Raw genomic sequence first — 18,722 nt, 5'->3', positions numbered from 1 at the left:
ATTAGATCAACTTCCAAATATTGTTTACAAAGTAAAGCAAGAGAGACAGGCTTTTGGCACGAACGCATCAGCCATCACCGGCAAGTGACCGGTGCATCATTGGCTGAGTCAGTGAAACTGGAAAGCATTTTTAGGATCATCATTTCCTCCTCCGGTTGTAGCCTACAATATGTGCGTCTGCACACACAGCTCACTATTGATGGATTCAAGACAAGGTTGTTTTTATTGATGTCAGTGTCAAAGTAGCCTGTCATTTTGATTATTTGTGCGCAGCATCATGATTGCTAAGATTGATTTGTTTTATTGCTTGCATTTGACAAATTTGATAAACTTAACCTTAATGTATGCATTGCTGAAATTAACCAACCCTGGTGTTAGTTAGCACCAAGCACATCGGTTTGGAAACCTAAGTTGAAACTAAACTGACAGTCTTTTTTTTTTTCACACTTCGTTTCCTGTCAGAACGCAGCTAAGCAGGCCGCCGCGGCCGCCACTCAGACTATAGCCGCCGCCCAGCACGCCGCCTCGTCCAATAAGAACCCAGCAGCCCAGCAGCAGCTCGTCCAGAGCTGCAAGGTGAGAGCTCCGCTGCCATGACAACCCAACCATCACTCTTCCTGGTTTCTGGTCCTGTGGGGTCAGGCATAGGTCACTGAGTACGAGTGTCATGCCTTCTTTCTCTAATTTTCTCTCGCTCTCTTTTTCTCTCTCTCTCTCGTTCTCTCTCTTTCTATTTTTCTTTCTCTCTCTCAGGGGTACAATTACTGTTGTAAATCTCAAAGAAAATATTTTTGACTTTGCCATTCTGAGTTAGATTGTAGTTCAGGTGTTCTTCATTGTACTCTGAACATGAGTGTGGAAATATCCCCTTTCTATACACTGAGCTTGTGATTTGCCATGTATGCAGTCATGTGAGCAGTGATGTATGCAGTCATGTGAGCAGTGATGTATGCAGTCATGTAAGCAGTGATTGCTTCATTGCACTGTAAGAATGAGAATAGAGCATTGTGATTTTGATAGTGTGTGTGCTTAAGTGTATGTTATTGTTTTTACCTTGACCGAACTACACATTTTCCATTTGATTGGTTGGTTGATAGTGTCATTAAGTGGCCGATCTGTTGGTGTGTGTGTCAGGTGGTGGCAGACCAGATCCCTCAGCTGGTCCAGGGGGTGCGTGGCAGCCAGTCCCAGCCCGACAGCCCCAGTGCCCAGCTCACCCTCATCGGGGCCGGCCAGAACTTCCTCCTGGTGAGACCCTCATCTCTGCCCTGCACTCATAATGTTTTTTTTCTTCTGATTCTGATATACTTTCGCAAAGAAGGATGCTTGCCTAAAAGGAATATGACACAAAACAAGGAAGCTTGTCCTCTGAAATCTACTGTAGCCAATTTGATTTATTACAAACTACACCGGAACAATGTTTTAGTAGCATGCACCTTTGTAGAAATAAACAAGTTAACCCTTTCCTTCCTCCATCCACTCCGCCCTCAGCCTGGTGCCAAGATGGTGACGGCTGCCAAGGCCACAGTACCTACCATTGGCGACCAGGCTTCTGCCATGCAACTCAGCCAGTGTGCCAAGAACCTGGCCACTGCCCTTGCCGAGCTCCGCACGGCCGCACAGAAGGTACCAAACATCCCCCAAACGCACTCAACAAGGACCTGTTGTTTGACCTTGTTAGCGCTTTCGCTAGTGGAATTAGCTAGCTAGCTTGCTCCATTTAGCTGAGACACTGTATTAGCGGTTTAGTTTGAGAAATTAGCGAGTTACAGTAGCTTGCCCTGTAACTAGCTAAAATACTGTGTTAGCAGTTTAGCTAGTGGAATTAGCTAGCTACAGTAGCTTGCTCCGTAACTAGCTGACACACTGTGTTAGCAGTTTAGCTAGTTGGAATTAGCTAGCTCACTCCATAGCTAACTTGAGTAACACCACGGTAATATAGCACTAGAGTTAGAGGTTTAGCAGGCCCGGTCTTGCCCAATATGGGGTCCCTATTCTGTTCTGTCTTCCCTTTCTCCACTTCCTGTGTTGACGTCCTGTCGTGATCCAGGCACAGGAAGCATGTGGTCCTCTGGAGATCGACAATGCTCTGACGGTGGTCCGAGGCCTGGAGAAAGACATGGTGGAGGCCAAGGCCTCAGCTGGCGATGGCAAACTCAAACCCCTGCCCGGAGAGACGGTGAGAGTCACACACACTCACACACACACACACACACACACAATACACACACAATACGCCTTGCATATGCCGTATGCGTACTGTGCTTGTAGCCTAGCAGGAAGTTTGACACACACACACACACACACACACACGCACACACACACACACACACACACACACACACACAATACACCTTGCATATGCCGTATGCGTACTGTGCTTGTAGCCTAGCAGGAAGTTTGACACACACACACACACACAATACACCTTGCATATGCCGTATGCGTACTGTGCTTATAGGCTAGCAGGAAGTTTCACACACCACACACCACACACACACCCCTGCCCTAGTAGATGGCAAGCACATGCCCAAATACACACATTTTCACAAACACACAGTACTGTACATACAAGCTAACCACAACCTCAACAGTATGCATATTATACAGCACCAAGTGTACACACACAACCCATCTCTCCCACGATCTTCCTGTCACATGACTTGTGACAGGAATAACTTGTGACAAATGAACTACTGACTTTCAGCATGCATATAGGGAAGGGCACTCAACTTGTACTGCACTGACACAGATGACTGGCTAAAAGAAATGGATAATAAGATGACTGGCTAAAATAAATGGATAATCACATGATAGTGTTATGAAATGTTATGTACTATTTTAAACTCTATATAACTGTTTAATGTTGCTGGACCCCAGAAGGAGTAGCTTCTGCTTTGACAGCAGCAAATGGGGATCCTTAATAAATTCAAAATACAAATAGTTGGAGCTGTATTGTTAGATTTCAGTGCAGCCTTTGATGTTATTGATCATAAATTGTTATTGATCATAAATTGTTATTGAAAAAAAAAACTTGACATCACCTGTCATCACATGGTTGGAGAGTTATTTATCCAATAGAACCCAGAGAGTGTTATTCAATGGAAGCGTCTCTAACATCAGATATCTACAGTGCGGTGTCCCTCAGGGCAGTTACATTGGGCCGTTCCTCTTCTCTATTTTTACCAATTATTTGCCACTGGTCTTACAAGAAGCTAAAATGACTGCGAATGCTGATGATTGAACACTCTACACATCAGCACCTCTAGCCAGTGAGCTCACTGACACTCTTAGCAGGGAGTTGCAGTCAGTGTCAAAATGGGTAATTAACAATAAACGGGTCTTAAATACATCTAAAACTAAAGGCATTGTATTTGGTTCAAAACATTCTCTAAGACCTAAACCTCAAGAGGAGTTGTGTGTAAGGGTGTGGCCACTGAGGAAGTTGAGGAAGTTGAACTCCTAGGTATAACATTGGATGGTCAGTTATCATGGTTAAGTCATATTGACAAAGTAGTTGTGAAGATGGGGAGAAGAATGTCTGTTTATAAAATATATGTTGCATTTTTGACACAAAAATCAACTGTACTAGTTGTTCAGGCTGTGGTCTGGTCCCAACCTGATTACCGTCTGGTAATATGGTCAAGTGCAGCAAAGCTGCCGCTGGCTCACGACAAAGCAGTACGCTTTACTCTGAACTGCACACACAGAACTAACATGAACAACTTGCGTGATAGTTTTTCATGGTTGAGGAAAAATGTACATCTCTTCTAGTCTTTTTAAGAAACATTTGTGTGTTGAAAATGCCTTAACACTTGTATAATCTATTTTAAACAGACAGACATACCTCACCAGACACACCACTATGGGTTCCTTAACGGTACCCAAACCATAAACAGATCTTCACTTAGTTATCTATAGAGTCATGGTGGAATGCTCTGCTACCAGAAGTTACTCAGTTATCTATAGAGTCATGGTGGAATGACCTGATACCAGAAGTTACTCAGTTATCTATAGAGTCATGTCATGGTGGAATGCTCTGCTACCAGAAGTTACTCAGTTATCTATAGAGTCATGGTGGAATGACCTGATACCAGAAGTTACTCAGTTATCTATAGAGTCATGTCATGGTGGAATGATCTGCTACCAGAAGTTACTCAGTTATCTATAGAGTCATGGTGGAATGATCTGCTACCAGAAGTTACTCAGTTATCTATAGAGTCATGTCATGGTGGAATGATCTGCTACCAGAAGTTACTCAGTTATCTATAGAGTCATGGTGGAATGATCTGCTACCAGAAGTTACTCAGTTATCTATAGAGTCATGTCATGGTGGAATGATCTGCTACCAGAAGTTACTCAGTTATCTATAGAGTCATGGTGGAATGACCTGCTACCAGAAGTTACTCAGTTATCTATAGAGTCATGTCATGGTGGAATGATCTGCTACTAGAAGTTACTCAGTTATCTATAGAGTCATGTCATGGTGGAATGCTCTGCTACCAGAAGTTACTCAGTTATCTATAGAGTCATGTCATGGTGGAATGATCTGCTACTAGAAGTTACTCAGTTATCTATAGAGTCATGTCATGGTGGAATGACCTGATACCAGAAGTTACTCAGTTATCTATAGAGTCATGGTGGAATGCTCTGCTACCAGAGGTTACTCAGTTATCTATAGAGTCATGGTGGAATGATCTGCTACCAGAAGTTACTCAGTTATCTATAGAGTCATGTCATGGTGGAATGCTCTGCTACCAGAAGTTACTCAGTTATCTATAGAGTCATGGTGGAATGATCTGCTACCAGAAGTTACTCAGTTATCTATAGAGTCATGTCATGGTGGAATGATCTGCTACCAGAAGTTACTCAGTTATCTATAGAGTCATGTCATGGTGGAATGCTCTGCTACCAGAAGTTACTCAGTTATCTATAGAGTCATGTTATGGTGGAATGATCTGCTACCAGAAGTTACTCAGTTATCTATAGAGTCATGTCATGGTGGAATGCTCTGCTACCAGAAGTTACTCAGTTATCTATAGAGTCATGGTGGAATGATCTGCTACCAGAAGTTACTCAGTTATCTATAGAGTCATGGTGGAATGATCTGCTACCAGAAGTTACTCAGTTATCTATAGAATCATGTTATGGTGGAATGATCTGCTACCAGAAGTTACTCAGTTATCTATAGAGTCATGGTGGAATGATCTGCTACCAGAAGTTACTCAGTTATCTATAGAGTCATGGTGGAATGATCTGCTACCAGAAGTTACTCAGTTATCTATAGAGTCATGTCATGGTGGAATGATCTGCTACCAGAAGTTACTCAGTTATCTATAGAGTCATGGTGGAATGATCTGCTACCAGAAGTTACTCAGTTATCTATAGAGTCATGTCATGGTGGAATGATCTGCTACCAGAAGTTACTCAGTTATCTATAGAATCATGTCATGGTGGAATGATCTGCTACCAGAAGTTACTCAGTTATCTATAGAGTCATGGTGGAATGATCTGCTACCAGAAGTTACTCAGTTATCTATAGAGTCATGGTGGAATGATCTGCTACCAGAAGTTACTCAGTTATCTATAGAGTCATGTTATGGTGGAATGATCTGCTACCAGAAGTTACTCAGTTATCTATAGAGTCATGGTGGAATGATCTGCTACCAGAAGTTACTCAGTTATCTATAGAGTCATGTCATGGTGGAATGATCTGCTACCAGAAGTTACTCAGTTATCTATAGAATCATGTCATGGTGGAATGATCTGCTACCAGAAGTTACTCAGTTATCTATAGAGTCATGTTATGGTGGAATGATCTGCTACCAGAAGTTACTCAGTTATCTATAGAGTCATGGTGGAATGATCTGCTACCAGAAGTTACTCAGTTATCTATAGAGTCATGTCATGGTGGAATGATCTGCTACCAGAAGTTACTCAGTTATCTATAGAATCATGTCATGGTGGAATGATCTGCTACCAGAAGTTACTCAGTTATCTATAGAGTCATGTCATGGTGGAATGCTCTGCTACCAGAAGTTACTCAGTTATCTATAGAGTCATGGTGGAATGATCTGCTACTAGAAGTTACTCAGTTATCTATAGAGTCATGGTGGAATGATCTGCTACCAGAAGTTACTCAGTTATCTATAGAGTCATGGTGGAATGATCTGCTACCAGAAGTTACTCAGTTATCTATAGAGTCATGTCATGGTGGAATGATCTGCTACCAGAAGTTACTCAGTTATCTATAGAGTCATGGTGGAATGATCTGCTACCAGAAGTTACTCAGTTATCTATAGAGTCATGGTGGAATGATCTGCTACCAGAAGTTACTCAGTTATCTATAGAGTCATGTCATGGTGGAATGCTCTGCTACCTGAAGTTACACAGTTATCTATAGAGTCATGTCATGGTGGAATGATCTGCTACCAGAAGTTACTCAGTTATCTATAGAGTCATGGTGGAATGATCTGCTACCAGAAGTTACTCAGTTATCTATAGAGTCATGGTGGAATGATCTGCTACCAGAAGTTACTCAGTTATCTATAGAGTCATGTTATGGTGGAATGATCTGCTACCAGAAGTTACTCAGTTATCTATAGAGTCATGGTGGAATGATCTGCTACCAGAAGTTACTCAGTTATCTATAGAGTCATGGTGGAATGATCTGCTACCAGAAGTTACTCAGTTATCTATAGAGTCATGTTATGGTGGAATGATCTGCTACCAGAAGTTACTCAGTTATCTATAGAGTCATGTCATGGTGGAATGCTCTGCTACCAGAAGTTACTCAGTTATCTATAGAGTCATGTCATGGTGGAATGCTCTGCTACCAGAAGTTACTCAGTTATCTATAGAGTCATGTCATGGTGGAATGATCTGCTACCAGAAGTTACTCAGTTATCTATAGAGTCATGGTGGAATGCTCTGCTACCAGAAGTTACTCAGTTATCTATAGAGTCATGTTATGGTGGAATGATCTGCTACCAGAAGTTACTCAGTTATCTATAGAGTCATGTTATGGTGGAATGATCTGCTACCAGAAGTTACTCAGTTATCTATAGAGTCATGTTATGGTGGAATGATCTGCTACCAGAAGTTACTCAGTTATCTATAGAGTCATGTTATGGTGGAATGATCTGCTACCAGAAGTTACTCAGTTATCTATAGAGTCATGTCATGGTGGAATGATCTGCTACCAGAAGTTACTCAGTTATCTATAGAGTCATGGTGGAATGCTCTGCTACCAGAAGTTACTCAGTTATCTATAGTCATGTCATGGTGGAATGCTCTGCTACCAGAGGTTACTCAGTTATCTATAGTCATGGTGGAATGATCTGCTACTAGAAGTTACTCAGTTATCTATAGAGTCATGTCATGGTGGAATGCTCTGCTACCAGAAGTTACTCAGTTATCTATAGAGTCATGTCATGGTGGAATGCTCTGCTACCAGAAGTTACTCAGTTATCTATAGAGTCATGGTGGAATGCTCTGCTACCAGAAGTTACTCAGTTATCTATAGAGTCATGTCATGGTGGAATGCTCTGCTACCAGAAGTTACTCAGTTATCTATAGAGTCATGGTGGAATGCTCTGCTACCAGAAGTTACTCAGTTATCTATAGAGTCATGTCATGGTGGAATGCTCTGCTACCAGAGGTTACTCAGTTATCTATAGAGTCATGTCATGGTGGAATGATCTGCTACCAGAAGTTACTCAGTTATCTATAGAGTCATGTCATGGTGGAATGCTCTGCTACCAGAAGTTACTCAGTTATCTATAGAGTCATGTCATGGTGGAATGATCTGCTACCAGAAGTTACTCAGTTATCTATAGAGTCATGTCATGGTGGAATGCTCTGCTACCAGAAGTTACTCAGTTATCTATAGAGTCATGTCATGGTGGAATGCTCTGCTACCAGAAGTTACTCAGTTATCTATAGAGTCATGTCATGGTGGAATGATCTGCTACCAGAGGTTACTCAGTTATCTATAGAGTCATGTCATGGTGGAATGATCTGCTACCAGAAGTTACTCAGTTATCTATAGAGTCATGGTGGAATGATCTGCTACCAGAAGTTACTCAGTTATCTATAGAGTCATGTCATGGTGGAATGATCTGCTACCAGAAGTTACTCAGTTATCTATAGAGTCATGTCATGGTGGAATGATCTGCTACCAGAAGTTACTCAGTTATCTATAGAGTCATGTTATGGTGGAATGATCTGCTACCAGAAGTTACTCAGTTATCTATAGAGTCATGGTGGAATGACCTGATACCAGAAGTTACTCAGTTATCTATAGAATCATGTCATGGTGGAATGATCTGCTACCAGAAGTTACTCAGTTATCTATAGAATCATGTTATGGTGGAATGATCTGCTACCAGAAGTTACTCAGTTATCTATAGAGTCATGTCATGGTGGAATGATCTGCTACCAGAAGTTACTCAGTTATCTATAGAGTCATGTCATGGTGGAATGCTCTGCTACCAGAAGTTACTCAGTTATCTATAGAGTCATGTCATGGTGGAATGATCTGCTACCAGAAGTTACTCAGTTATCTATAGAGTCATGGTGGAATGCTCTGCTACCAGAAGTTACTCAGTTATCTATAGAGTCATGTCATGGTGGAATGCTCTGCTACCAGAAGTTACTCAGTTATCTATAGAGTCATGTCATGGTGGAATGATCTGCTACCAGAAGTTACTCAGTTATCTATAGAGTCATGTCATGGTGGAATGATCTGCTACCAGAAGTTACTCAGTTATCTATAGAGTCATGTCATGGTGGAATGCTCTGCTACCAGAAGTTACTCAGTTATCTATAGAGTCATGTCATGGTGGAATGATCTGCTACCAGAAGTTACTCAGTTATCTATAGAGTCATGGTGGAATGCTCTGCTACCAGAAGTTACTCAGTTATCTATAGAGTCATGTCATGGTGGAATGATCTGCTACCAGAAGTTACTCAGTTATCTATAGAGTCATGGTGGAATGACCTGATACCAGAAGTTACTCAGTTATCTATAGAATCATGTCATGGTGGAATGATCTGCTACCAGAAGTTACTCAGTTATCTATAGAGTCATGTTATGGTGGAATGATCTGCTACCAGAAGTTACTCAGTTATCTATAGAGTCATGTCATGGTGGAATGCTCTGCTACCAGAAGTTACTCAGTTATCTATAGAGTCATGTCATGGTGGAATGCTCTGCTACCAGAAGTTACTCAGTTATCTATAGAGTCATGGTGGAATGCTCTGCTACCAGAAGTTACTCAGTTATCTATAGAGTCATGGTGGAATGATCTGCTACCAGGAAGTTACTCAGTTATCTATAGAGTCATGTCATGGTGGAATGCTCTGCTACCAGAAGTTACTCAGTTATCTATAGTGTCATGGTGGAATGACCTGATACCAGAAGTTACTCAGTTATCTATAGAGTCATGTCATGGTGGAATGATCTGCTACCAGAAGTTACTCAGTTATCTATAGAGTCATGGTGGAATGCTCTGCTACCAGAAGTTACTCAGTTATCTATAGAGTCATGTCATGGTGGAATGATCTGCTACCAGAAGTTACTCAGTTATCTATAGAGTCATGTTATGGTGGAATGATCTGCTACCAGAGGTTCCTCAGTTATCTATAGAGTCATGTTATGGTGGAATGATCTGCTACCAGAGGTTCCTCAGTTATCTATAGAGTCATGTTATGGTGGAATGATCTGCTACCAGAGGTTCCTCAGTTATCTATAGAGTCATGTTATGGTGGAATGATCTGCTACCAGAAGTTCCTCAGTTATCTATAGAGTCATGGTGGAATGACCTGATACCAGAAGTTACTCAGTTATCTATAGAGTCATGGTGGAATGATCTGCTACCAGAAGTTACTCAGTTATCTATAGAGTCATGGTGGAATGATCTGCTACCAGAAGTTACTCAGTTATCTATAGAGTCATGGTGGAATGATCTGCTACCAGAAGTTACTCAGTTATCTATAGAGTCATGTCATGGTGGAATGATCTGCTACCAGAAGTTACTAAGTTATCTATAGAGTCATGGTGGAATGCTCTGCTACCAGAAGTTACTCAGTTATCTATAGAGTCATGGTGGAATGATCTGCTACCAGAAGTTACTCAGTTATCTATAGCATGTCATGGGGAATGATCTGCTACCAGAAGTTACTCAGTTATCTATAGAGTCATGGTGGAATGATCTGCTACCAAAGTTACTCAGTTATCTATTGTACAATCCCCCTATAGGAGTCATGTCATGTGGAAATGACTCTGTCTACCGAAGTTACATCAGTTATCTATAGAGTCATGCTGTGGATGATCTGCTACCAGAAGTTACTCAGTTATCTATAGAGTCATGGTGGAATGATCTGCTACCAGAAGTTACTCAGTTATCTATAGAGTCATGGTGGAATGATCTGCTACAGAAGTTACTCAGTTATCTATAGAGATCACTGTTCATGGTGGAATGATCTGCTACCAGAAGTTACTCAGTTATCTATAGAGTCATCATGGTGGAATGATCTGCTACCAGAAGTTACTCAGTTTTATCTATAGAGTCATGGTGGAATGATCTGCTACCAGAAGTTACTCAGTTATCTATAGAGTCATGTTATGGTGGAATGATCTTGCCCAAGTTACTCATTTATCTAAGAGTCATGTCATGGTGGGAATCTCTGCTACCAGAAGTTACTCAGTTATCTATAGAGTCATGTCGGTGGAATGTACTGCTACCAGAAGTTACTCAGTTATCATTAGAGTCGTCATGGTGAATGATCTGCTACCAGAAGTTTACTCAGTTATCTATAGAGTCATGGTGGAATGTCTGCTACCAGAAGTTACTCAGTTATCTATAGAGTCATATGGTGGAATGATCTGCTACCAGAGTTACTCAGTTATCTATAAGTCATGTATGGTGAATGATCGCTACCAGAAGTTACTCAGTTATCTATAGAGTCATGTATGGTGGAATAATCTGCTCCCAGAATTTACTCAGTTATCTATAGAGTCATGTGTGGAATGATCTGCTACCAGAATTTTACTCAGTTATCTATAGAGTCATGTCATGGTGGAATGATCTGCTACCAGAAGTTACTCAGTTATCTATAGAGTCCATGGTGGAATGCTCTGCTACCAGAAGTTACTCAGTTATCTATAGATCGGTCATGGTGGAATGCTCTGCTACCAAGGTTACTCAGTTTATCTATAGGTCATGTGGAATGATCTGCTACAGAAGTTACTCAGTTATCTATAGAGTCATGTCATGGTGGAATGTCTGCTACCAGAAGTTACTCAGTTATCTATAGAGTCTGTCATGGTGGAATGTCTGCTACCGAAAGTTACTCAGTTATCTATAGAGTCATGGTGGAATGATCTGCTACCAGAAGTTACTCAGTTATCTATAGAGTCATGTCTGGTGGAATGTCTGCTACCAGAAGTTACTCAGTTATCTATAGAGTCCATGGTGGAATGATCTGCTACCAGAAGTTACTCAGTTATCTATAGAGTCATGTCATGGTGGAATGTCTGCTACCAGAGTTACTCAGTTATCTATAGATCATGTCATGGTGGAATGATCTGCTACCAGAAGTTACTCAGTTATCTATAGAGTCATGTTGGTGAATGATCTGCTACCAAAGTTACTCAGTTATCTATAAGTCATGTCATGGTGGAATGATCTGCTACCAGAAGTTACTCAGTTATCTATAGAGTCATGTCATGGTGGAATGTCTGCTACCAGAAGTTACTCATTATCTATAGAGTCATGTATGGTGGAATGTCTGCTACCAGAAGTTACTCAGTTATCTATAGAGTCTGTCTGGTGAATGATCTGCTACCAGAGGTTACTCAGTTATCTATAGAGTCATGTCAATGGTGGAATGATCTGCTACCAAAGTTACTCAGTTATCTATAGATGTCATGGTGGAATGATCTGCTACAAGAAGTTACTCAGTTATCTATAGAGTCATGTCATGGTGGAATGATCTGCTACCAGAAGTTCCTCAGTTATCTATAGATCATGTCATGGTGGAATGATCTGCTACCAGAAGTTACTCAGTTATCTATAGAGTCATGTCATGGTGAATGATCTGCTACCAGAGTTACCTCAGTTATCTATAGAGTCATGGTGGAATGATCTGTACCATAAGTTACTCAGTTATCTATAGATCATGTCATGGTGGAATGATCTGCTACCAGAAGTTACTCAGTTATCTATAATCATGTATGGTGGAATGATCTGCTACCGAAGTTACTCAGTTTATCTATAGAGTCAGTCATGGTGGAATGATCTGCTACCAGAAGTTACTCAGTTTATCTATAGAGTCATGCTGGTGGAATGATCTGCTACCAGAAGTTACTCAGTTATCTATAGAGTCATGTCATGGTGAATGATCCTTGCTTACCAGAAGTTCTCATTTATCTATAGAGTCATGTGTGAATGCTCTGCTACCAGAAGTTACTCAGTTATCTATAGAGTCATTCATGGTGGAATGCTCTGCTACCAGAAGTTACTCAGTTTATCTATAGAGTCATGTCATGGTGGAATGTCTGCTACCAGAAGTTCCTCAGTTATCTATAGAGTCATGGTGGAATGATCTGCTACCAGAAGTTACTCGAATTATCTATAGAGTCATGTCTGGTGGAATGCTCTGCTACCAGAAGTTACTTCAGTTATCTATAGAGTCATGTCATGGTGGAATGATCTGCTACCAGAAGTTACTCAGTTATCTATAGAGTCATGTGGAATGCTCTGCTACCAGAAGTTACTCATTTATCTATAGAGTCATGTCATGGTGGAATGATCTGCTACCAGAAGTTACTCAGTTTATCTATAGAGTCATGTCATGGTGGAATGACTCTGACTACCAGAAGTTACTCAGTTATCTATAGATCATGTCATGGTGGATGATCTGCTACCAGAAGTACTCATTTATCTATAGAGTCATGTCATGGTGGAATGATCTGCTACCAAAGTTACTCAGTTATCTATAGATCATGTTCATGGTGAATGTCTGCTACCAGAGTTACTCAGTTATCTATAGAGTCATGTCATGGTGGAATGCTCTGCTACCAGAAGTTATCAGTTATCTATAGAGTCATGTGGTGAATGCTTCTGCTACCAGAAGTTACTCAGTTATATATAGAGTCATGTCATGGTGGAATGATCTGCTACCAGAAGTTACTCAGTTATCTATGAGTCATGGTGGAATGCTCCTGCTAACAGAAGTTACTCATTTATCTATAGAGTCATTGGTGGAATGACCCTGTACCAGAAGTTACTCAGTTATCTATAGAGTCATCTTGGTGGAATGATCTGCTACCAGAATTACTCAGTTATCTATAGAGTCATGTTAATGGTGGAAGGATCTCTACCAGAGTTCTCAGTTTATCTATAGAGTCATGTTATGGTGGAATGATCTGCTACCAAGGTTCTCAGTTATCTATAGAGTCATGTATGGTGGAATGTCTGCTCCCAGAGTTCCTCAGTTATCTATAGAGTCATGTATGGTGAATGATCTGCTTACCAGAAGTTTCCAGTTATCTATAGAGTCATGTATGGTGAATGTCTGCTACCAGAAGTTCTCAGTTATCTATAGAGTCATGGTGGAATGCCTGTACCAGAAGTTACTCAGTTATCTATAGAGTCCATGGTGGAATGATCTCTGCTACCAAAGTTACTCAGTTATCTATAGAGTCATGGTGAATGATCTGCTACCAGAAGTTACTCAGTTATCTATAGAGTCATGGTGGAATGATCTGCTACCAGAAGTTACTCATTTATCTATAGAGTCATGTCATGGTGGAATGATCTGCTACCAGAAGTTACTCAGTTTATCTATAGAGTCATGGTGGGAAATGCTCTGCTACCAGAAGTTACTCAGTTATCTATAGAGTCATGTGTGGAATGATCTGCTACCAGAAGTTACTCAGTTATCTATAGAGTCATGTCATGGTGGAATGATCTGCTACCAGAAGTTACTCAGTTATCTATAGAGTCATGGTGGAATGATCTGCTACCAGAAGTTACTCAGTTATCTATAGAAAGTCATGTCTGGTGGAATGCTCTGCTACCAGAAGTTACTCATTTATCTATAAGTCATGTCATGGTGATGATCTGCTACCAGAATTTACTCAGTTATCTATAGAGTCATGTCATGGTGGAATGATCTGCTACCAGAAGTTACTCATTTATCTATAGAGTCATGTCATGTGGGAATGCTATGCTACCAGAAGTTACTCAGTTATCTATAGAGTCATGTCATGGTGGAATGATCTGCTACCAGAGTTACTCAGTTATCTATAGAGTCATGTCATGGTGGAATGACTGCTACCAGAAGTTACTCAGTTATCTATAGAGTCATGTCATGTGGAATGATCTGCTACCAGAAGTTACTCAGTTATCTATAGATTCATGTCATGGTGGAAATGATCTGCTACCAGAAGTTACTCAGTTATCTATAGAGTCATGTCATGGTGGATGATCTGCTACCAGAAGTTACTCAGTTATCTATAGAGTCATGTCATGGTGGAATGCTCTGCTACCAGAAGTTACTCAGTTATCTATAGAGTCATGTCATGGTGGAATGACTCTGTACCAGAAGTACTCAGTTATCTATAGAGTCATGTTATGGTGGAATGATCGCTACCAAAGTTACTCAGTTTATCTATAGAGTCATGGTGGAATGATCTGTACCAGAAGTTACTCAGTTATCTATATAGTCATGGTGGAATGCTCTGCTACAGAAGTTACTCCAGTTTATCTATAGAGTCATGTCATGGTGGAATGATCTGCTACAGAAGTTACTCAGTTATCTATAGAGTCATGGTGGAATGATCTGCTACCAGAAGTTACTCAGTTATCTATAGAGTCATGGTGAATGTCTGCTACCAGAAGTTACTCAGTTATCTATAGAGTTCATGTCATGGTGGAATGTCTGCTACCAGAAGTTACTCAGTTTACTATAGAGTCATGGTGGAATGATCTGCTACCAGAAGTTACTCAGTTATCTATAGAGTTCATGGTGGAATGATCTGCTACCAAAGTTACTCATTATCTATAGAGTCATTCATGGTGGAATGTCTGCTACCAGAAGTTACTCAGTTATCTAGAGTCATGTCATGTGGAATGATCTGCTACCAGAAGTTACTCAGTTTCTATAGAGTCATGTCATGGTGGAATGCTCTCTACCAGAGTTACTCAGTTATCTATAGAGTCATCATGGTGGAATGCTCTGCTACCAGAATTTACTCAGTTTATCTATAGAGTCCATGTCTGGTGGAATGATCTGCTACCAGAAGTTACTCAGTTATCTATAGAGTCATGTATGGTGGAATGTCTGCTACCAGAAGTTACTCAGTTATCTATAGACATGTCATGGTGGAATGCTCTGCTACCAGAAGTTACTCAGTTATCTATAGAGTCATGTCATGGTGAATGACTGCTACCAGAAGTTCCTCAGTTATCTATAGAGTCATGTCATGGTGGAATTCTTGCTACAGAAGTTACTCAGTTATCTATAGATATGTCATGGTGGATGTCTGCTACCAGAAGTTACTCAGTTATCTATAGATCATGTGGTGGAATGCTCTGCTACCAGAAGTTACTCAGTTATCTATAGAGTCATGTATGGTGGAATGATCTGCTACCAGAAGTTACTCAGTTATCTATAGAGTCATGGTGGAATGATCTGTACAAGAAGTTACTCAGTTATCTATAGAGTCATGGGTGGAATGCTCTGCTACCAGAAGTTACTCAGTTATCTATAAGTCATGGTGGAATGATCTGCTACTAGAAGTTACTCAGTTATCTATAGAGTCATGTCATGGTGGAATGTCTGCTACCAGAAGTTACTCAGTTATCTATAAGTCATGGTGGAATGATCTGCTACCAGAAGTTACCAGTTATCTATAGAGTCATTATGTGGAATGATCTGCTACCAGAAGTTACTCAGTTATCTATAGAGTCATGGTGGAATGCTCTCTACCAGAAGTTTACTCAGTTATCTATAGAGTCGTGTCATGGTGAAATGATCTGCTACCAGAGGTTACTCAGTTATCTATAGAGTCATTTCATGGTGGAATGATCTGCTACCAGAAGTTACTCAGTTATCTATAGAGTTCATGGTGGAATGCTCTGCTACCAGAAGTTACTCAGTTACTATAGAGTCATGTCATGGTGGAATGCTTCGCTACATAAAGTTACTCAGTTATCATAGAGTCATGTGGAATGATCTGCTACCAGAAGTTACTCAGTTATCTATAGAGTCATGTCATGGTGGAATGCTCTGCTACCAGAAGTTCTCAGTTATCTATAGAGTCATGTCATGGTGGAATGCTCTGCTACCAGAATTACTCAGTTATCTATAGAGTCATGTCATGGTGGAATGCTCTGCTACAGAATTACTCAGTTATCTATAGTATGTCATGGTGGAATGTCTGCTACCAGAAGTTACTCAGTTATCTATAGAGTCATGTATGGTGGAATGATCTGCTACAGAAGTTACTCAGTTATATCTATAGAGTCATGTCATGGTGGAATGATCTGCTACCAGAAGTTACTCAGTTATCTTATAGAGTCATGGTGGAATGCTCTGCTACCAGAAGTTACTCAGTTATCTATAGAGTCATGGTGGAATGATCTGCTACCAGAATTTTACTCAGTTATCTATAGAGTCATGTCATGGTGGAATGATCTGCTACCAGAAGTTACTCAGTTATCTATAGAGTCATGGTGGAATGATCTGCTACCAGAAGTTACTCAGTTATCTATAGAGTCATGTCATGGTGGAATGATCTGCTACCAGAAGTTACTCAGTATCTATAGAGTCATGTCATGGTGGAATGATCTGCTACAGAAGTTACTCAGTTATCTATAGAGTCTGTCATGGTGGATGTCTGTACCAGAAGTTACTCAGTTATCTATTAGAGTAGTCATGGTGGAATGATCTGCTACCAGAAGTTACTCAGTTATCTATAGAGTCATGGTGGAATGATCTGCTACAGAAGTTACTCAGTTATCTATAGAGTCATGTCATGGTGGAATGATCTGCTACTAGAAGTTCTCAGTTATCTATAGAGTCCATGGTGGAATGCTCTGCTACAAAGTTACTCAGTTATCTTATAGAGTCATGGTGGTAATGCTCTGCTACCAGAAGTTCTCAGTTATCTATAGAGTCATGGTGGAATGATCTGCTACTAGAAGTTACTCAGTTATCTATAGAGTCATGTCATGGTGGAATGATCTGCTACCAGAAGTTACTCAGGTTATCTATAGAGTCATGTCATGGTGGAATGACTCTGCTACCAGAAGTTACTCAGTTATCTATAGAGTCATGTGGAATGATCTGCTACCAGAAGTTACTCAGTTATCTATAGAGTCAGTCATGTGAATGATCTGCTACCAGAAGTTACTCAGTTATCTATGATGTCATGGTGGAATGATCTGCTACCAAGTTTACTCAGTTATCTATAGAGTCATGTTGGTGGAATGATCTGCACAGAGTTACTCAGTTATCTATAGAGTCATGTCATGGTGGAATGATCTGCTACCAGAAGTTACTCAGTTTCTATAGAGTCATGGTGGAATGTCTGCTAACAGAAGTTACTCAGTTATCTATAAGGTCATGTCATGGTGGAATGATCTGCTACCAGAAGTTACTCAGTTATCTATAGAGTCATGGTGGGAATGCTCTGCTACCATAAGTTACTCAGTATCTTAGAGTCATGTCATGGTGAATGATCTGCTACCAGAAGTTACTCAGTTATCTATAGAGTCTGGTGGAATGATCTGCTACCAGAAGTTACTCAGTTATCTATAGAGTCATTCATGGTGGAATGATCTGCTACAGAATTACTCAGTTATCTATAAGTCATGTCATGGTGGAATGACTGCTACTAGAAGTTACTCAGTTATCTATAGAGTCATGTCATGGTGGAATGATCTGCTACTAGAAGTTACTCAGTTATCTATAAGATCATGTCATGGTGGAATGATCTGCTACAGAAGTTACTCAGTTATCTATAGAGTCATGTGGGAATCTTGCTACTAGAAGTTACTCAGTTATCTATAGAGTCATGTCATGGGGGGAATGATCTGACTACTAGAAGTTACTCAGTTATCTATAGAGTCATGGTGGAATGGTCTCTACCAGAAGTTACTCAGTTATCTATAGATCGGTGGAATGCTCGCTACAGAAGTTACTCAGTATCTATAGAGTCATGTCTGGTTGAAATGATCTGCTACTAGAAGTACTCAGTTTATCTATAGATCATGTCATGTGGAATGATCTGCTGCACCAGAAGTTACTCAGTTATCTATAGAGTCATGTCATGGTGGAATGACCTGCTACCAGAAGTTACTAGGTTATCATATAGAGTCCATGGTGGAATGATCTGATTACCAGAAGTTACTCAGTTATCTATAGAGTCTGTCATGGTGGAATGATCGCTACCAGAAGTTACTCAGTTATCTATAGATGTCATTGGTGGAACTGATCTGCTACCAGAAGTTACTCCAGTTATCATAAGTTTCCCCATGGTGGGGGGGGGGGTGGCTTTTGGGTGGGTAGTAGGAGTGGGGGAGAACTAGGGGTAGACGGGAGTGAGATAGTAGGGGGGGGGGCAAAGGGGGGGGGGGGGGGGGGGAGGGTGAAGAGGGAATAGGACGAAAAAAGGCTTTGTTTGTGGCGGGGGGGGGACTCGTCCTCCA

The 18,722-nt window shown here is 40.7% G+C and overlaps 1 protein-coding gene across 1 annotated transcript in view; it reads left to right on the top strand.

Moving 5' to 3' along the window:
- Positions 1-18,722, top strand: part of LOC120026163 (talin-1-like) — a 156,274-nt gene that overhangs the window by 101,625 nt on the left and 35,927 nt on the right. The window contains exons 23-26 of the mRNA XM_038970989.1: positions 463-576; positions 1,135-1,248; positions 1,492-1,626; positions 2,051-2,179. Coding sequence (XP_038826917.1) covers positions 463-576; positions 1,135-1,248; positions 1,492-1,626; positions 2,051-2,179 — 492 coding nt within the window. The remainder of the gene's footprint in view (positions 1-462; positions 577-1,134; positions 1,249-1,491; positions 1,627-2,050; positions 2,180-18,722) is intronic.

This window comes from Salvelinus namaycush, chromosome 31 (assembly GCF_016432855.1).
Source record: "Salvelinus namaycush isolate Seneca chromosome 31, SaNama_1.0, whole genome shotgun sequence".
In the NCBI taxonomy this organism is placed as follows: domain Eukaryota; kingdom Metazoa; phylum Chordata; class Actinopteri; order Salmoniformes; family Salmonidae; genus Salvelinus; species Salvelinus namaycush.
The sequence above is the reverse complement of the archived record's forward strand: the minus strand, read 5'-3'. Positions and strand labels throughout refer to the sequence as shown.